The 21,206-nt window shown below is 44.4% G+C and overlaps 1 protein-coding gene and 1 long non-coding RNA gene across 4 annotated transcripts in view; one reads left to right on the top strand and one right to left on the bottom strand.

Annotated features, from left to right (window-relative positions):
* LOC309525497 overlaps positions 1 to 21,206 on the bottom strand; it is a 602,601-nt gene that overhangs the window by 56,360 nt on the left and 525,035 nt on the right. The gene's annotated exons all lie outside the window — the stretch shown is intronic.
* GRM7 (glutamate metabotropic receptor 7) overlaps positions 1 to 21,206 on the top strand; it is a 435,430-nt gene that overhangs the window by 265,116 nt on the left and 149,108 nt on the right. For all 3 annotated transcript variants that reach the window (XM_082209416.1, XM_082209414.1, XM_082209415.1), the window contains exon 5: positions 6,376 to 6,516. In XM_082209416.1, the coding sequence (XP_082065542.1) occupies positions 6,376 to 6,516 (141 nt within the window). The remainder of the gene's footprint in view (positions 1 to 6,375; positions 6,517 to 21,206) is intronic.

Raw genomic sequence — 21,206 nt, 5'->3', positions numbered from 1 at the left:
TATATGTGCATTCATAGAATCATAGAATCATAGAATCATAGAATCATAGAGTTGGAAGAGACCACAAGGGCCATCGAGTCCAACCCCCTGCCAAGCAGGAAACACCATCAGAGCACTCCTGACATATGGTTGTCAAGCCTCTGCTTAAAGACCTCCAAAGTAGGAGACTCCACCACACTCCTTGGCAGCAAATTCCACTGTCGAACAGCTCTTACTGTCAGGAAGTTCTTCCTAATGTTTAGGTGGAATCTTCTTTCTTGTAGTTTGGATCCATTGCTCCGTGTCCGCTTCTCTGGAGCAGCAGAAAACAACCTTTCTCCCTCCTCTATGTGACATCCTTTTATATATTTGAACATGGCTATCATATCACCCCTTAACCTCCTCTTCTCCAGGCTAAACATGCCCAGCTCCCTTAGCCGTTCCTCATAAGGCATCGTTTCCAGGCCTTTGACCATTTTGGTTGCCCTCCTCTGGAGGGCACATGGCAAACATTGGCACAATGCCTGACTTGAATCATGGTTTGATGCTTGTGTTTGGCAGATTAACACAAATAATGGCTAATTCCATAAAAGTGTGTGTCTTCCTGTTATCCTGCCCTGCTGATGCCTTAAGACTTTTAGAGGAAGCTCTTTTTGTGTACCACTGCTTGATGAGGAGCACCATGTGACGATGCAACAAAAGGCATTCTCTTTGGTGTTGCTCTGCTTGTGGAATCTTCTTCTTCTATGGCAATCACTCATAGCTGAGTAAGATTGTCTTCCATGAAGAAATCATGGATAGAGCTGCCAAGCTGCTCAACTGCCTCATTCCTTGAGTCAGAGCGACTGAATCTTTATCTATTGCCCATGTGTCGGTTCATCACTAGGGGCTTCCAGATTTCACAGTCCTTCCCCCATTACCATTTGCCAGTTGCCATGGGACTTTGAGGGTTTGGGTTTGGGATGGGTTTTTGGAAGATGCCTGTGCATGAATTTGTTTTATGTGTGTAGATCAGTGAGGCTGACCAATGCACATTCTTCGGAGTAAGGCTCTATTCTGATGACATGAATATCACAATGACCAGTAGATTCTTATCTGTTGCAGCCTTCCCCCGCCTTCACAGCCGTTGTAACATGCCACTTGTTATCTTCTGTCCGTTCTGCCATTGAGAACTTCTTGGATCATTCTTGGTCTAGCTCCTTCCCTTTGACCTTACTGCCTTGGGTGACCCTGCTGGGAGTATGAGACTCCTGACGGCTTCGCTTACAAGGGTCATAGGAATGTGCAAGCCCATTCACCACGACAAGGTGATGATCCAGTGAGGCAGGCTTATGGAATGCCCTCCTTTTAGAAGCATCATTGGCACCAATACTTTTTGGGCACCCTCCCATCAGATGTCGAGATAAAGAACTGTACAACTTTAAGAAGACATCTGAAGGCAGCCCTGTATTGAGAGGTTTTTAATCCTTGATGTTTTGCTATGTTTTTATGTATGCTGTAAGCCACCCACAATAGTAGTAGTAGTAATAATAATAATAATAATAATAATAATAATAATAATAATAATAATTTTAGATATAGACAAAGAAAAAGAAAAACAGCTGAGCTGTGGGGAGGGAGTTATGCCTGCTGAGCTGGGAACCTGCTGGCAGAGCTGGAGATCTGCTGGATCCTAATTCCCAGAAGAACTAGGTTACGGTTGCAACCTTAGATTATTAGTCCATTTATGATAGCTCAGCTTGCTCTGTAGTTTCAGTTGATCTTGTTGCTTAATTTGGTTTCATGATTTACTAATGTGTCTTTTGCGGTTTTACTTCCTCTGTATTCCGTAACGCACCCTGAGATGAAAGCAGAGTATAAATAGTCTTAATAAAAGAAACAAAAAGATTTGGATATAAAAACAATTCATGGGTGGACTTGGCATCCAAATATACCCATTGCCTCTACCCAAACCTATCTGCCATTTCCATCATCTGCTGAGAGGCGGCAGCCTACCAGGTATTGGGCTGGGGTGGGGGTGGGGATGGTATAAACTGGTGTTTGTGTGTGTACTCTTTGCTCATACTTGGAGAAGTATCTTGCCTGTCTGTATGGCTGCACCACAGTAAGCTATTGTTATATACGGAAGATAATTTGAAGCAGAACATTGTTCGCATGCTGGACTCTAAAACTGAGCTGGAAAATGACTGTGGTTTATATGTTTCCTTGAGCCAGGGCAGCAAACTAACACAAAATTGATTCACAATGACAAGAGCCAAATGCAAAATCAATGCAAAGAAGAGAAGGAGATAATGCTCACATTCATTATACAAACAAGAAAATATTGCCATGCAGCTATGCAGTTATAGTTGTTATTTAGGCCCAAAGGGAGCAATGTTCTTCAAGTATGGATCCAAAAGACTTGTCCTAAATTTAAAATGTTGTTCTACCCAGTGACCCTGTATCTTTTTGTGTCCAAGGCTGAGAGAAAAAAAACATTCTCACAATGGGCCTAGGTTGCAGAAAGAAATAAGTAAATAAATAAATACCAGGGGAGCAAGGATGTAGGAAAAATGGGGATCCTCCAGTTGGATGGCCACTGCTGCTTCTGAGCACCTTCCTTGCTGTGCACCTCCTGCTGCCCAGGCAGAACCCTTTGTGCTAATTGGCTCTCAGCAGCAGCACTGTCGCCACAGGCTGGCAGAAGAGGAGCTGCACTGGCTGGCCTGTGAATTGGGATGCCAGAGACAGCAGCCTTGAAGCTTGCAGCAAAGGAACCAGCAGAGCTGGAAGGCTGCAGAAACCCCTCCTGGCTGCCCTTCTGTGACTCACCTAGGCTTCCCATCCACAGCCTCTCATTACACTATATTTCACAGGAGCCCTCTGTCCATGACCATGTGAAGTATTCTGCGACAACAGAAAAGTGCACTCGTACATATAGAAAGAAGTGCAATTTTGTGAACTACTTAGAGGTATAGAACTTTTCTTAAATAAATATTTTTCACTATGTACAGGAGCCATGGTCTGGCTAATAAGCATCACTGTCAGCAGATGAACAGTTTTTAGTTTGTTTATTTTTTATTTCACTAAATCAATTTGCATGTTACCAATACTGCATGTTTTTCAGTATTGATCATTTGAGACACTGAAGGAACTGTAAGGTCACTTGCAATCTAATTAAAGGTTCCACTTGTTGGTGGGGGGGGGAGTGGTCTTTGATATGTTTCTTTTCATTCCCTATTACAGCAGCACTGCAGAGCACGTAAACAAAAAACAAAAATCCAATGTGCTCTTAATAACTAAGAGCCCCAAAAGTATTTTCCCATGTTTGCAATTTGTAAACAGTCTTTGGCTCTTTGTCTGAATACACACCAAACCATTCACAAGTGTCAGATCCACTGCAAGGTGGCAAACTAGGCTGTGTGAATCCATCACAACTCCATCTAACGATGGGTCAAAATACAGCTGTGGATGTTGAACTGACTTTCCTTGTGCAGGTGATATTGGGGGGGGGATCAGAGTAAGGGGAATTTAAAAAATGGATGGACTAAAGCAAGTTTTCATTTAGAAAGCAGCCAAATAGATACCACCACTGAGCTTGGCAGGCGATTTCTAATTCTGAGATGCTTGGCTTGTGTTGAGAGCATCGTGATCATGGCTAGTCATTGCACTTTCATGCTGCGTGAAGTCCCATTAGTATCTGTCAGCATAGCATCACCCAAGCTGAGACTGCTGTCTGGGTGTTTGACCCACATTGACATTGTGATCCTTCCTTGTCTCTGTAGCCTGCTCTCATGTGAGCTTTCTTTTTTGCAGGCATAAAGGTCAGCTTTCTGACACCAAGCTAGTATTTAGCTTATGTATCTATTGATTTATAATACCTCTTATTTACAAAAGGTCTCTCTGCATTTGATTGACTGCTTTAAATTCTGGGTGCGTGAACAAATACTGAAGTGGTAAAGCAGTAGAACTGAGGGCGGCAAGCTGTGTTGTTTGGCTTGTCAACACTGCTATTGTATTCTCATACTATTGTTTGCAGACACTTATGGGATAAAAGGCTCGCTTGCATCTCCTCAAATTTCAGCAGGCAAAAGACACTGTGTTCCAGTTAGAGTTAGAACAGGAAAGATATGAGAATTGGAGATGATTCTCCCTGGTGGCAATGGAAGTTTGCTGTGTCTCAACTTCACTTACAGCCAGGAAAATGGGAATAATACTGGGCTTCTCCATAAGGGCCTGAGAAATGCATTATATTAACAATAGAGATGGGCTATAAAATCAGTTCACAACACCGCTGTTGCTGCACTTAAGTCTTCCTTTTAAGATTTATAGATTTGTTTATGTGTTGTATCATTTAAGGAAACCATGTTTAGAGTCCTTCAGGTGTCTGACTTAAAAGCATATTTGCAGAGCAATCCAAAACCTGGCTGAGTATTGGTGGAGCTACTTCTGCACTTGCAGTCCAGTTGTTCATTTCAACTGGGGCAGAAGGGGATGGAGATAGCATAGTGTCAGGGAACTGCCATCGCAGTCAGGAGTGGTGGAAGGGCTCCTGAGCGATGCCGGAGAAGGTCCCAGCAGGAAAAGAGAGGACTCAGTGACCGGGGAAGGAAATCAGCATTACACCAGGGAGAAAGGCGGGCAGAGGCGGGTTTCGGAGGGAGGGCTCCAGGACTCTTTGCCAGAGACCAGCAGGGAGAGCATTGGTCCTCCACTGCCCACACCCACCCTGCGCAGAAGACTTCCGCGCAGGGAGGCTAGGCGGAGACTATCCGTCAAGGAACTTTTATGTTGGAAGAAGTTCAGGAAATGCCCACTGACGGATTCTGCCAGTGACTGAGACAGACGCGGAATCAGGACTGTCCAGCCAGGGAAAGGTTTATGCAGGCAACCTCACCGAGAGTGGCGGCAACTTACGCACAAGCAACCCCCAATTCCCATTACACATAGGGATTGGTCAGGCGATAACAGTGGGGCCAACTCAGGCAGAATTGGGGGCTCTGTGTGGATGGAGACCTCTGTGGAGGGAGACACCCACCCCATTCAAACCTGCCCTCAGCGTGGCAGACTTGAAGTTGGTTCTAGCAGCTGGTATTCAGAAGCATTGCTGCCGTCAAGCATGGCAGCAGATCATAGCTAGTAACCAACCATAGCCCTTTCCTCCATGAATTTGTCTAAACCTCTTTTAAACCCATCCAAGTTGGTGGCCATCATGGCCTCCTGTGGAAGCAAGTTCCATGCTTTAATTATGCGCTACATAAAAAAAATCTTTTATCTGGATGCTCCAACATTCAGCTTTGTTGGGTGTCTACAAATTCTAATGTTATGAGAGAGTGAGAGACCAAAAAACAACCACAACCTCTAGTCATTTTCTCCATGTTATGAGACAATTTTCAGCTACTTTGTACTATTGTATGGTGCAAGAAGCTACGTAGGTTTGATACCAAGGACAATTTGCCAGAACCTCAGATACAGGAAGATTTCTTCCAGTTATTCAGTAGTGTCTAAAAGGAGATACTGTTTATAGAGATTTTTTAAGTGGCGTTGGACCTTAAAGATTGTCAGAGGAAGCATGAAAAACTGACAGGGGAAAGGGCCATAGCTCAGTGGTCAATAACATGTTTTCCATTATTCTAGTTAAGATTAAAGTTGGGTATTAGAGCTAGAAAATGTTTTCTGAAGCCACTGCCACTCAAAGTACAGTCCTGGGCTAGATGGACCAAGAACTCAGTTCAATATAAGAGAGCTTCATGGGTAGATAAATCTCACCAACTGAAATTAGTGAGATTTAAATATGTGTAACTTTGGCTGTGTCCTGAGAATTCACAATGTACGGTGTAGTGATTAACTTGTAAAGTGTGGTTGATAAACGCAAAGTGCACAATGGCTATATTTTAGTATCTTCAACAGTTACTTCCTAGAAACTGTAAATGTCTACTTTCTTATATGTAGAACTTCAATCATCAGCAGCAGATGCTTTCACCCACAACCCTTTGTCTATCTGAAATCCTTCTTCCCTTTTCATCAGAAGAGCCTCACATTATTCTAGCTCCTATTTGTGGTCCGTTCCCTGTTGGTTCACCTTCTTCAATCATTTCCCCTCACCAGCTACCCACTGAGCAAGCATCTAATTGAAACATTTTTCACTTTTTAAAGCAATCCTGCCTCGTCCATAGCCTCAGAACCCTTCCCAAATTTATTAGTATGGAAGAATGAGAGACTTTTGTTTCAGCTCTGACCACCACCACCCCTTCACAAATAGTCAGTTTGCTAGGATGTTTTGAAACAGTTCTATCGGCTGAGGTTTGTCATGGAATCATGTCGTTCCCCCTTGCAATAGGCGTAGCAAGTCCTAAAACATCAATCTTGTATATGAATTATATATGTAATAATAACAACAACAACTCTCTCTTTTAGGATTTGATACCTACTTTACTTCCCGCACACTGGAGAACAACAGAAGAAATGTGTGGTTTGCAGAATACTGGGAAGAAAACTTCAATTGCAAGTTAACGATTAGTGGGTCAAAAAAGGAAGACACAGATCGTAAATGCACGGGTAATTTCATTCTCTTTGTCCTTCCCATGATGCTGTACGTGGCCGGCATAAAATGTCTGTGTAGCTGGTTGGAGATAAGTTGAGAAAGGGAGACAGAGAGAATTTTTATCTGTTTTATAAAAATTGGAACTCAGAAGCACAAGTCTTACAAAGAAGAAGAAATAGATTAAGTAAAAATGACACTTTTTTCTGTTTCTGCCTGTCCATCCTCTAGGAACTGACATTTTTCATTGATTTTTGTGCTCATGAGAGAGAGAGAGAGAGAGAGAGAGAGAGAGAGAGAGAGGTGTTTGTATCATTTTGAATGTTTCCTTTATACATTTATTTCATAGAAGAGAAGTTGTAATCTGGGAAAGAGCATTGCTTTCTCCTGGTCTGGAACTGAAACAGATTTGAGTAGGGAATGCATCTCTCTTTGAGGGGAGATACCTATCTAAGATGTGAATATATGTAAGGACTTAAGAGGAGCCTTACTGGGATCAAGACTAACGTCTACCTAGTCAGTGTGAATGAAACCTAGAAGTTCCATACAGTAATCATGTTTAGTGGCCATTAATAGACTTTTCTTCCATGAATTTCTCCAATTCCCCTTTATAGCCACCTGCATTTGTTGAATCAACATATTTTTATGGTGATTCCATGAATTAGACATGCGTTGCTCTCCTGAATCTCCTAGCAATCAATTTCATTGGGGCATCCCTGTGCTTGAGTACTATTGGAGGCTTTTACATGTGCCACATGTGATGTTTTGATTGAGCTATGCACCATGACCCAAGATCTCTATCCTGGTTAGTCACTGTCAGCTCAGTAGTGCCAGTTCAATCCCACCAATGTGACATCAGGATTATTTTAACAGCTATGTGCATACTCTTACTTACGTTAAGAACATTAGTAGATTCCCATCCAAAGGCCTATCCAGTCAAGGGGCCCAACACATATGTGACATGCGCAAGTGGAGTTGCTCAAATCCCTTGTCCTACCCTCCGCTTTGACTGCCCTCTTCTCCATCTTTTCCAGCTTCACAGAATCCTTTTAGGGGAGCACAGACACCATTCCAAATGTAGTCAGACTGTAGATTTATACAAAAGCATTGTGAGATTGGCAGGCTGTTTTCTATTACTTTTCTAATGATCTCAAACATGCAATTCGCTTTTTTTTCCACAGCAAATGCACACAGGGTCAATGTTTTCATTGATCCCTTTCTTGCCTAGTCTTTACCTCTGCAGGGCTGGTGGGCACATTAAACAAGTTGTTTGTGAAAGTAACACTCTGGATCCAACCTACCGTAATTGCAACGGTTAACAAAAACACCATGGGAGCCTATGGCTGGGCGATTGCCAAAGGTGATCAAGGTAGTAAAGATGTGATATAAACACACACACTCCCGCCACGGCCACTATCAATGCTGCCTTTGAAACCGAGAGTTGAGTTTGCTCTACAGTCTGTTCCCACTACCACTTTGTTAGGACATGGCTTTGCACAAAGGGAGAAATAGATGAACGTATCAGGCAGTCCGAGTCAGTGCAGTCTTGTCTTCTGCCTGACACCACACTAGAGAGATTTATTCCGTTTGTATACACAAGAGAACAAGAAAAATAAAATAATGGTTCTAATGTAATTCTGTGTTTGCTGTGTCTGCTTTGCAGATATATCCAAGTGCGACCATATTTTCAAGTGCCACTGGATGCGTTTTCCTGCTTTAATGTACCAACAAACTCCCTCCCTTTAATGAACCATGCTTCTTTGGTATGGCATGCCTATAAAAGGAAGCCCAAACATTTGACTGTAGTTGTGGCAGTTTCCCCTCATTAGATACCGTCTTAAATGTTGCCTGCCTTGTGCTCAACAAGGCATAATGAAGTGATATTGGGGTGACATCACCCTAAATGCCACCTTGTTGGATGGTAGGTGACTCTGAGAGCTTTTCTAATTACCAGAGTCTGTAATTGGCCTGAAGGTGCACTTCAGTTAATGGTATAGAGAATGAGCTGCTTAGGGGAAGAGATGCCGTAAATGGCAGCTATTTTGTAAAAGACAGAGAGCACTGTATGTTTTTTCCCCATGGAGATTCAGCAGGAAAAGAAATGTGTCAGGCATACAAATGTAAGGCAGTAAGCACCCCGTTCTGATCTCCTACTTACTCTGGCATCTTTCAGTTGGCTTCTGTGGGAATTCTCCTGATTGAAGCTGGGGCAAGAGGAGGAGACAGAACAAAATGAGAAGGCCGATTCCGTCTCTGGGTTTGCTTATGGAAAAGAATGCCTTTAAATAACACATAACTTAGCCTACTGTGGAAATAAAGAGGCTTAAATTGGAACAACAGTATTGTGGTTGGCCCTAAATTTATGCCTTCAAAAATAAATAAAAAATGACCGCACTCATATATTATTTCTCAGTCACTGCACTCACTCTTTAAAATACTTCGAAATAAATGAATGGTTCAAAAGGCCAGAGAATAACACAGCAGCATTCTCTCAAGCCTTTGGTGATCTTTACAGGAGCAGATGTCACAAACTCACTGCTTGGGTTTCAGCAGTTCAATAAGGTTTACTCCCAGAAAAGTATGCATACTATTGTGACTTCAATATTTGTGTTTCTATGTTGTAGTGTTCTTGTTGACAACATAGTACCTTTTTAATGCTGCTGCTTCCAGTTGCAGCTATGTACCATAGTGTCAAAATCAAGAATGGACAAATCTGTTTATGATACAAGAGAGTTTGTGTGTGTTTGTTCATTCATATGTTAGTTTCATGTCATATCCATCATTCTACATGTTTGCTGTACATTTTGCCGTAAAACACACTTTTTTGTGTCTGCATTATCCTAAAATACACATTTTCATATGCATTTTAACCCCAAATGTGTATTTTACTTTTCTGAGCCGAGAACTGTATTGCAAAATTGAGAGGAGTGTGTGTGGGGGGGGGGAATCATTAACTGAATTAGGCCTGCTAGCTTTAAAATGTGGACTGAATTAATCCCTCAATTATCCCTAGCCAAAATAGCAGAGTAAGAAATGTTATTCCAAGTATGGACTAAGCCCAACATCACTTAGCCCACATTTCAGACTTGTGTTGGGATTGTGTGAATTGGTCTAAATGCCTATTCATAATAATTGCAAATGAATATTAATTATAGGAGATATGTTTTTTAAAAAACAGCCATGCAAAACCATACACACCAGAGCTGTGAGGCTTAGTTTTAGGCTAGATCAGCAACTCTATCACCTATCTATATCTATCTATCTCTCTATCTATATATCATCTATCATCTATCTATATCTATCTATCATCTATCATCTCTCTCTCTCTCTCTCTCTCTCTCTCTGTGTGTGTGTGTGTGTGAAGTTAGTTGCCCTTCTCAGTCCTCGTTAGGAATTGTGACAACAAAACTTGCATAGAATAGCCTAGAGAAAGGCAGAAACTAATGAGGGGAAAATGAGAAAAAGAAAGCCTCAAATGAACAGCCCAAGGGTTGATAATGGAATATTAGCTATAAATTGAAATAAATAAGAGATCTGAAAAGGTGCAGCAAGGGAGGGGGCTTTCTCAGCACATTCCACCTTAGGGAAAATGTAGTCTGTGACATTTCAAGCAACTTCATGATGTATAATTCAAATCTCAGAGCATATTTCAGAGGACGGGTTTACATGAAGGTAGAGAAATCTGCTGCAGGAAGGCACACTTTTTAACTTGCTTGGAGAGAAAGTATGCCTTAGTTTTATTTGTGGATAAAGTCACTTGACTTCAGAATGACCTTGACTCTGCAGTTCTTGCTGTTTGAGATGAAGTATCCAAGGCTATAGTCAGTGGGGTGTTCTGAGATCAGTTTCAGCTTATGCAGACAGCTTATGTGGACAAGGTGTTTGTTACATATCCAACCACACGCCCATCTGCCCTGGCTTATTAATTCTAGCAGAGGGGGCTGATGGTTCTGTCCAGAACATCTGCAGGATTGTGCAGTAGGTAACCTAACTGCGAGAATGTGTATACCCGTGTTTGTATGGGTTGTGGGATGCAAGGGATTGCTAGAGAGTGTGCCGCAGTATGTGAGATTATGGGGAACATTTGTCAGGCTGTGCGGGGTTGTAGGTGTGTGTGTGTGTGTGTGTGTGTGTGTGCTCGGTTGTGGGGGCTTCCTGTGTGTGTCAGCACTGTGAGTCTAAGTCAGGGCCATATTTACCGTATTTTTCGCCCCATAAGACACACTTTTTCCCCTCCAAAAAAGAAGGGGAAATGTGCCTGCGTCTTATGGGGCGAATGCAGGCTTTCGCTGAAGCCTGGAGAGCGAGGGGGGTCGGTGCGTACCGACCCCTCTCGCTCTCTAGGCTTCAGGAAGCTCTGCGCAACCCTCGGGAGACCGGCTCCGAGGGTTGTGCAGAGCTGCCTGCAATCCCGGGACCAGCGCAGCTCTGCCCGGCCACCGGGAGCCGGGGGAGAAGCTCCGCCCCGCTCCCGGTGGCCATGCAGAGCTGCCTGCGGTCCTGGGACCAGCGCAGCTCTGCGCTGCCATCCGGAGTGGGGCGCTAAGCTCCGCCCCGCTCCCGGTGGCCATGCAGAGCTGCCTGCGGTCCTGGGACCAGCGCAGCTCTGCCCGGCCACCGGGAGCCGGGGGAGAAGCTCCGCCCCGCTCCCGGTGGCCGAGCAGAGCTGCCTGCGGTCCTGGGACCAGCGCAGCTCTGCCCGGCCACCGGGAGCCGGGGGAGAAGCTCCACCCCGCTCCCGGTGGCCGAGCAGAGCTGCCTGCGGTCCTGGGACCAGCGCAGCTCTGCCCGGCCACCGGGAGCCGGGGGAGAAGCTCCGCCCCGCTCCCGGTGGCCGAGCAGAGCTGCCTGCGGTCCTGGGACCAGCGCAGCTCTGCCCGGCCACCGGGAGCCGGGGGAGAAGCTCCGCCCCGCTCCTGGTAGCCCTGCAGAGCTGCCTGCGGTCCTGGGACCAGCGCAGCTCTGCGCCGCCATCCCGAGCAGGGCGCTAAGTCCCGCCCCGCTCGGGATGGCGGCACAGAGCTGCCTGCCCTCCTGGGACTGGTGCACTTCTCCCCATCGCCAGCCCCACAAGCTCGGGGGACAGCGGGGAGGCAGAGCGTGCCTTCCCACTGTTCCCCGACCTGGTTCTTCGAGCCCCGCACCTGGGGGGGGGGAATAAAAAAAAATTATTTATTTCCCCCCCAAAAAACTAGGTGCGTCTTATGGGCCGGAGCGTCTTATGGGGCGCAAAATACGGTAGGTTTGATGAAGCCCCAAGCTACTGAAGGTAATGGGGCCCTTTATATGTCCAGCTGTCCTTTGTCAGCAACAAATTGCCGCTGTTTTTTATGTTGAATATATGCTATATGGTAACTTATGGACCTAATAGGTGTCTAAAGCCATTTGCTGTATGTAGGGTTTTTTTTTTAATCTTATATTTTGGAAATGTACATCCAGGGTTTTCTCCCCTTTAATTTTTTTGGGGGGGCCGAAGAGAGTGGGGCCCTAAGCTATAACTTGTTTAGCCTATACGTAAATCTGGCACTGGTCTAAGTGTGGGATTTGGAGTGGAGTGAGACAGTGAAATCTCTAGTGTATGTGTATAGTTACTTTTAACCCAGATAACAACAGCAGTTCCTTTGAGTTTTCAATGGTTCAGATTTGTCAGGGACATAAATGACATTCAGTGAACATCTTGAAATCATTTCTTGTTTGGGAATAATGGAAACTGTGATCCTTTTATGGACATATAATTTTAATGTAAACTATGACGCGGGTGGCTCTGTGGGTTAAACCACAGAGTCTAGGGCTTGTTGATCAGAAGGTCAGCTTTTCGAATCCCCGCAACGTGGTGAGCTCCCATTGCTCAGTCCCTGCTCCTGCCAACCTAGCAGTTCGAAAGCATGTCAAAGTGCAAGTAGATAAATAGGTACCGCTCTGGCGGGAAGGTAAACGGCATTTCCGTGTGCTGCTCTGGTTCGCCAGAAGCGGCTTAGTCATGCTGGCCACATGACCTGGAAGCTGTACGTCAGCTCCCTTGGCCAATAAAGCGAGATGAGCGCCGCAACCCCAGAGACAGTCACGATTGGACCTAATGGTCAGGGGTCCCTTTACCTTTATGAATGCTTATGTGCTGCTTTTTTTTGTTAAAAAGAAAATAAAAAACAATGGAATTTGTCTACCTGCCTTGACAGCATATAGAGCGGCTCTGAAACTTGAAATCTAAGGCAGGAGGTGAACCAAGGTTACTTTTTTTTCTTTTTGGCAGTGCCCACCCTGCACCACACAAGGGCCTCATGTCTCACTCTGTCAGCTTGGACACCAAAGAAATCATAACAGACATTTTGTTGTTCAAAGCAAAACCAAGCTGACTATAAGGCGGAAACACTCTTGCGCAGCTCAAGTGGGGAGGAGGAGGAGAAGTCACTCATCTTGACAAAGAGGCCTAGGTTTAAATCAGAGGGAATTATTTTAGCAGCGATTTGGAGGAGGGATGTTGATGGAAGTTTGATAGTTTGTTTCACCTGCTCACTCCTTGCTCTTTTACAGAGCAAGGGCACTTAAAAGAGTGGTGGACTAGCCAGGGGTTTTCCCACCTGTTCAAACCGATTTCCATTTACCAGCAAACGTTACACTTCATTTAATGATTTCTCTCTCCTTCTCCTTCTTGTTTTAGTGCTAATGTTGGCTATAGTGCTTAAAGTGCTATTCTTCCACTCCCAACTTTAGTTGCAGAATTGTGGAGTGTGAGCTGCTTTTCATTCCAGTGTTTTGTGGTTTCTTTTTTAATCTCTTCCTCCTGCCCAAATCATCTTTAAAAACTCCTAGCTCAAAAACCTGTGTATGCATTAATTTGCATCCAGGTTGATTTCTCAGAGGGACCTCTCTCATGTTTGTATGGTTGGTTGGTTGGTTGGTTGGTTAGTTTATTTATTTGATTGTTTGTTTGTTTTACCGCCCTTCATACATAGATCTCGAAGTGGTTCACAACATGAAAATACAAGTTTTTTTAAAAAAACAAACAAAAAACAAACAAAAACAAAATGCATAATAAAAACAAGAACATAAAACCCCCACATAAACCAGTACCTCTCCTCCCCGCAAGCCCTTTCAGAAACACATTTAAAAGAGTATCAGATGTTAATTTCCAGACCAACTGCTCTCAAAACAGTGGGAAAGGTTTTAAATCATTCCTCTTTTACCTACCTTAAGATTGGAACAAGTGTGTGTGTGTGTGTGTGTGTGTGTGTGTGTGTGTGTGTGTGTGTCACCCCCACAAAGCTCTGGGTGCATTTGCCTGGAATTTGGCACGTTAAATCTAATCTGGAGGGACTGCTGTTCCTGAGAATTTTATCTCCTTCTATCAAAAGGGGAGTGAAATATTATAAACCATTCTTATACACTTGTAAACATATATACCACAGAGTGACTCAGAACATATTGAGCTGCTTCTCAAAGTGACAGACTCAAGTACAAACTGAATCTTGTGTCTTGTACACACCCTTATACGCTTATTGATTTTTATAAGAATACAGTCCAGTCTGGAGAAATATGTGTAAGGTTTTTTTCCCCTGAGTTTCAGAAACCAGAAATAGCTACCCTGAGTTTGAGAGCTGTTGGTCTTTTGTTGAAAGTGGCAAAAAGCTTTGTAATGGGTCAAATTCCTTTCTTTGATAAATATGCACAACTCACATTAAACACAGTAGGAGCTGTGTGTACATGCCTGAGGGCAGCTTTCAGTCCAGTGTGTGCTTCTAAATGACAACTTTAAAGGCAGCAATTATTTATTTTTTGATAGAACTTGGCAAGTACTGAAGATTGCTACTTTTCTTACTAAAATGCTTCTAGGTTTAAAATACATAGATTTCATCAAGGGAGTTTGTTTGGCCTATTTATTTGCCCACCGAACTATATATTACAAATCCTTACAAATGATTACTCTTTGTTCTCCAGCACATCACACGTCCATTTTAAAATAAAATAATACTTTGGGGGATGTTTTATGTTTTGTTATGGGTTGAAAACCTTAGTCTTTACGTATATCATTCTTAGCTTGGGAATTAGCCAACTACCAAATGTAAGTTCTTTTGATTTCTATTGATTTCAGTTGCTGAGATTTACAGTGCAATCCTATAGAAGCCTGCTCAGAAGCAAGCTCCATTGAGTTAAATTGTATTTATTTTCAGTTGTGTGTATAGGATTACACACCCAAACACATGCAGTGAAATAAATGGGAGTTAACCAGGTCTGCCCAGTGCCTGATTTACGTATAAGCTAAACAAGCTATAGCTTAGGGCCCCACTCTCTTGGGGGCCCCCCAAAAAAATTAAAGAGAAAAAAACTGGATGTACATTTCCAAAATATAAGATAAAAAACAAATAAAATAAAACCTACATACAGCAACAGTGTTTTGTGTTGTGCAGGCTCCTATTTGTTATTCGCAAATGGCTTTAGATATCGATTAGGTCCATAAATTATAGCAGGAATCCCCAAACTTCGGCCCTCCAAATGTTTTGGACTACAATTCCCATCATTCCTGACCACTGGTTCTATTAGCTAGGGATCATGGGAGTTGTAGGCCAAAACATCTGGAGGACTGCAGGTTGGGGATGCCTGCCATATAGCATATATTCAACACAAAAAACAGTGACAATTTGTTGTTGACAAAGGACAGCTGGACATATAAAGGGCCCCATTACCTTCAGTAGCTTAGGGCCTCATCAAACCTAAATCCAGCCCTGGGTCTGCCCAACCTGAAGGGTTGGCCCAATATATTTGGCTGCCTGAAGCAAAGAAAATAACGTTGCCTCCCTCCATTCTACATACAAAAGCAGGTCAGAGTAGCTGAATCTTACTTCAACACTGGTGATGGGGCTTCATCCCTCACACATGAGGACCACAACCTAACTTAGAGAGCACAGGGAAGGCTTTGTAACACACACAGCTCTGTCCTGATTGCTGCCTCCCAGTATCCATTGCCAGGCGGCTTGGCCCACCCATGAGGCAAGGTGAAGCAACCACCTCAGGTGGCAGGACCCATGAGGAAATGGAAATCTTTATCTTCCCCCTTGTTCTTAATGTAGATCTTCACTGAACTCTTCTTTCGTGGCAGAGAGCAGGGAGCCATTTTGGGGGTTGCCTCTAGTGCCGAAATGTCTTGAGGTAGCCCTGCCTGCTGCCTGAGGCAGCTGCTTCACTCTGCATAATGATAGGGCCAATCAAACTCAGCCTCCTACACTGAGGCCTGCTGGGTATTTAAATAGCAGAATTTATTGCATTCATAACAGCAGCGTGCCAGGGTGTAGAACAGTAGCCATGCCCTGGTGGCTGCAGTATTGTGCTCAGTGGGGTGGGGCAAGAGAGGGGCAAGATGGAGGTTCTCTGGCTTGTCAGTGACTCCTCAGGTACATACACACTGCGGGCTGCCAACAACAAACTGGAGTTCCCCCAGGCTCTCCCCGTTCCCGACCCAGGAAGCACACTCTCCCTGCACTGGACAGTAGGGCTCGAACCAATGGCTTCAAATTACAATAAAGGAGATTCTGACTAAACATCAGGAAGAACTTTCTGACAGCAAGAGCTGTTCAACAGTGCAACGGTTTCCCTTGGGAGGTGATGAACTCCACTTCCTTGAAGGTTTTTAAGTCAAGGTTGGATGGTCACCTGTCGTGGATGCTTTAGCTGAGAATCCCTGCATTGCTGGGGGTTGCACTAGATAACCCTTGGGGTTTCTTCCAACTCTGCAATTCTAGGATTCTTCCCAATGCTGGGAGGCAGGGCTTTGGTGACAGTACTTACTAGCATGGAGTCCTGGCAGCTCTCTTTTTCACCTGACCATGTCAGCCATTATGCACATTATCTGTGTTTGGTTACCAGCACCTCATTTTTTAACCAAAGGAAAAACTGCTGGAAGGGCAGCACTATTGCTCAGCAATAGAAATCATTAAGAGTGACTGTTATGTGGTAATTTGTAAAATGGATGGTGTTAGAAGTAAATAAGAATATGAAATGCAGTAATATTAAATCATAAAGACCCATCAAGAACGGCACATGGGAAACCTCTTGAACGAAATTGTCTTAATTTGGAATTAATTTGTGTAATTGGGCTGAAATTGGAAAATCAATAAAAAATAATTGGCAAAAAAACCCTATTGCTCAGCCTCCCCTTGCCCTGTGCACTGCTGCTGGTTTCTACTGGGATTCTTATCTATGGCTGCTGGGCTTATTAGGTTACAGGGATACAGAATTCCCCTTAACAGGAGTTAAATGTTCGCATATAGCAGCCAGTGAAGTAACTTGGAGCTCTTTGGTTGCTGCAAAGGCTGTTGGGCAAATTCTACTGGGCTGGCTTTGACAATAATAACTGTGATTCAAATCCACACAGGCTTTTCTCATTACCAGTTATGGTGGATGATACTCTATGAGCTGATGGGTGCTTTGTTTTGGCAGAGTTAAAAACCAGAGAGCCACTTGCATGCACTGATTACATAACCGGGTCAAGAGGCATTATCTTGTTGATTGCAAGGAACGTTTATGTCATATGCATATAGATGAGCAATCAACCTTTGTGGTCTCCAAGTGGCCACACACCTCTTATAGACGCCTTGTAAGTGGGACTGATAAGTTATTTTGCCGGAATGATACTTTCTCATGTCTTGGACAGAATATAAAATTATTTGGAGGAGCGGGTATACATGGTATCCAACTAACCTTTACTCAATGTAGACCCATTGAAAACAATAGGCCTATCTTAGTTGTCGTCATTAATTAAAGTGGGTAGTTAAATACCACCCTATATTCATGAGCTGTAAAGGATATTCTGTAGAGAATCATTGAAAGTCTAACAAAAGGCTATTTGTCTTGATATTGGCTTTAAAAATACTGGTATTTTGAACCATATGAGCTACAGTGTGTCAGGCTCAAACAGAACTAGCACCCCAAGGTATTGAAAGACAAGATGTCAGTGGCATGTTTATATTCACCTTAGCTCAGAGCAATTATGGCGGCTTGGCTGGCACATTGGCAATGGTACAATAGAAATGGGAACGTTAGTGGTAATTGCTGCTTCAGAATATAGCTCTGGTGTGTGCCTCTTAAGGAAGGTTGCTGAATCCATTTCCTATAAAGGACATCCATCCTCACAGTTATAACCCATTATTTAAAACCTTTATATGCAATAGTTTTTCAATGGCACCACATCAAAACTGAATAATTTTGCAGGCTTTGTTCCTTTGGGATGATGGCATGTTCTGAAACAGAGATCACATCTACATGCAGAGGCCAGGATGCACTTGTGAGAAACTCCCTATTTAGATACTAGGCGCACAGAGAATGTGCAGTTGCTTCCCTCACAATCAGCTTCATATTCCCCAAGAAAATAGAATGTAGCAAAGCAATGTGAATGAATATTTGCTGCTGCTCATTTGTTAAATTTCTACACCACCCTTCATCCGAGGATCACAGGGTGGTTTACAAAGAAATCCATGATAGTAACAGCAAAAACCCCCACAAAAAAACCACCACTAACATCCTTATCTGGCCATTGCAAAACCTGCATTTTTTGCAAATGCAGTCTGCAGAAGGATTATCTCATGACAGCATTCTCACTTGTTTTGGTGCATTCCATATTCCGACATTCTATATGGTCCACCTGGTGACCTTGAGTTTGGAAATCAGCCTTCAGTGTTCCAAATAAGCAGAGCTTCTAGTCGTACAGTCAGCATAACCTCATAGGAAGTTGCCTTCAGCACGTCTTCAGACCATGGCACCATCCAGTTAGAATCACAGAATCACAGAGTTGGAAGGGAATCCTGAGAGTCATCTCTTCCAACCCTCTGCAATGCAGGAATCTTTTGGCCCAACGTGGGGCTCGAACTCAAGAGCCTGAGATTAAGAGTCCCATTCTCTACTGACTGAGCTATCCCAGCCAGATCTAGCTCAGTGCTGTTTACATTGACCATCAGCAACTCTTCAGGGGTTTAGAAAGAGATGTTTTTGAGCCCTACATGGAAATACCATGGAACCTTTTGTGAGTGAGGCATGTATGCTACCTTCGATCTATGGCCCTTCCATAAATCGGTCTCCCTTAAATTTCTCTCTGATCTCTATCAGACTAGATCTCACGCTTTGCTGTATAACAGAATCACGATTCTCATCCCCCCCAAAAAAAGCTCAAAAGCTTTGGCTCATCCTCCCCCAACTCTTGTCAATCCAATGGGTAGATAACTGTCAGTTTTTTTTTTATAGTGGGAGTAGATTGGAGTCTCTTGGAAGGAGGACAGCCCTGCTGTATAAGATTTGCAGTTTCTTACGTTCATGTCTGTGAGCAACCAACCATTTAGCAGAAAGAACAAATACTTTTACCTAGTCTGTGAACTGTTGTCTTCAGTGGCCTGTTTATTATGTGACTTCAAAAAAATAAATAAATCTATGAAGGAATTCGTTTATTTTTCTAGTCTTTCACCACATCCACTTTTCCTTTTCTGACATATCTGTTGTTTGTTGTTTAGTCGTTTAGTCGTTTCCGACTCTTTGTGACCCCATGGAACAGAGCACGCCAGGCACTCCTGTCTTCCACTGCCTCCCGCAGTTTGGTCAAACTCACATTGGTAGCTTCGAGAACACTGTCCAACCATCTCGTCCTCTGTTGTCCCCTTCTCCTTGTGCCCTCAATCTTTCCCAGCATCAGGGTCTTTTCCAGGGAGTCTTCTCTTCTCATGAGGTGGCCAAAGTATTGGAGCCTCAGCTTCAGGATCTGTCCTTCCAGTGAGCATTCAGGGCTGATTTCCTTAAGAATGGATAGGTTTGATCTTCTTGCAGTTCCTTCTATCTCCCACCTTTCCCCCCAATGTGTTCAAGACACTGTACATGATTTCCCATTCCTCATTTTATCTTCATGACAACTCTGTGAAGTAGGTTAGACTGAGATATGGCGACTGGCCCAGGATCATCCAGTGAGCTTCATGACTGAATGGGGATTCAAACCCTGGTCTCTCAGGTCCTACCCCATCACTCCAACCATGCTGGTTCTCTCTCTTAAATAACCGTATCTCTAGTGAGGTATTGTTTCTGGGGCAAAAATCACCTGCTCCCTTCCTTTGTTTGTCAGTGTCAGGGAACTGACATCAGAGCGAGAGGCGAAGGGGAGGCTCCCAGATTCTGCGGGCGAAGGACCCAGCACCAGGGGGAGAAGCAGCTCGGTAGAGGAGGAAGGAAATCAGTGCAACACCAGGGATAAAGGGGGGCAAATGGGGGAAGCGGAGGGAGAGCTCCGGGATTCTTCTCTGGAGATTAGTGAAGAGAGCACAGGCCCTCCACTACCCACGCCCTCCCTGCGCAGAAGACTCCCGCACAGTGAGAGAAGGCGGCGACTGGGAGTCAGACAGCTTTTATGCTGGAAAAGGTTTAAGAAACGCCCACAGACAGATTCTGCCAGCGACTGAGACAGCCACACGGAGATGGGCTGTGCAGTCAGAACGGTTTAACCAAGGCAATTAAGCCTAGAGAGGCGGCAGTTTACGCACGAGTAACTCATACCCATTACAGTCAGTGACACATATATGAAGTCCTGGAACCAGCTTTTGTCTCCCCCTATTCCAAAAGTCCCCCTCTCATTGAAAGGCACAACCTGAAAACACGATGTAATCTAGGAGTGGGGAACCTGTGACTCTCCAGAGGTGCTGGACTTCAACACACATGAACCGTGACCCTTGGCCATGCTGGCTGGGGCTCATGGGATTTGGAGTCCAACAACTTCTGGAGGCCCTTCACAACTTTTCCACCTCTGCTTTAATTTAATCAAAGCAAAACCGAATGTCCCACTTTGAAAAGTTCCCAGGAATTCTTTGCTGACTCTTCTAAGAGACCACAGAAGGAGAGTTTATATAAAGAAAATAATTGCCCTACTTTCTGGTCATTATTTCATACTTCCTTCTTAATAGCGCCCTGTCATACTCGGGCAAATCCCAACAAACCCAATTTTATTCTGTCCAGGGGGAAAGATTACCCTGTTGATCACTTCTGATGGCAATAATATTTGATGGCATGCCTTTTTTTTCATCAAAGAATGACAGACAAGCCTGATGAAACTGACACTGAATTTGGTGGTTGGAGTTTGGAGCAGGGAAATTAGACTGGTGAGTTAGTGTGGGAGCAACTTGTGCTGCAGCAATGCTGAAATGGAGTGTGGAGCTGATCAATCTGTGTTGGTCCCGTGGGCTAACCAAGAGGCGAGGTCCGAGTCCAGTCCAAGGTCGAAGGTGCAGTATGGAGGCAGTCCGTAAAAGCTGGGTCCAAGGCAGGGAGTTGGGTGAGGTCAGGAGCTCCGACAGGATAGCAGGACAGGGTTCAGGCAGGAACTGTCAACCAACGAAGTCGTTCCTGCAACTTGGGACTGGGGCTGGCTGGCTTTTATCTGCCCCGAGGCACAGGGCGGCCCCGATCCTAAGGTGACTCACCTCTCCTGGCCTGGAGGCGAGCACTCCTCCTGTGGGAACTTAGTCCCCTCCGCCTCTCTGCTCTGAGCCTCTGCAGCTCAGGAGAGGATGGAGGGTTACCGGACCCAGAGGCAACCTCAGCTTCCTCTGCCAGGGCTGAGAATGGAGCACCTGCAGGCAATGGGTCCTCCACCTTCTCAGGAGCCCGAGCAGACTCAGCTGGTGCCTGCACCTGAGGATCCAGCACAGGTGAGGACCCTTCAGGCTCATGCCCCAGCCCCAGCTCAGCT

Source organism: Podarcis vaucheri (assembly GCF_965113315.1).
Source record: "Podarcis vaucheri genome assembly, chromosome: 2".
Classification (NCBI taxonomy): Eukaryota; Metazoa; Chordata; class Lepidosauria; order Squamata; family Lacertidae; genus Podarcis; species Podarcis vaucheri.
This window is presented reverse-complemented; position numbering and strand designations above follow the sequence as displayed.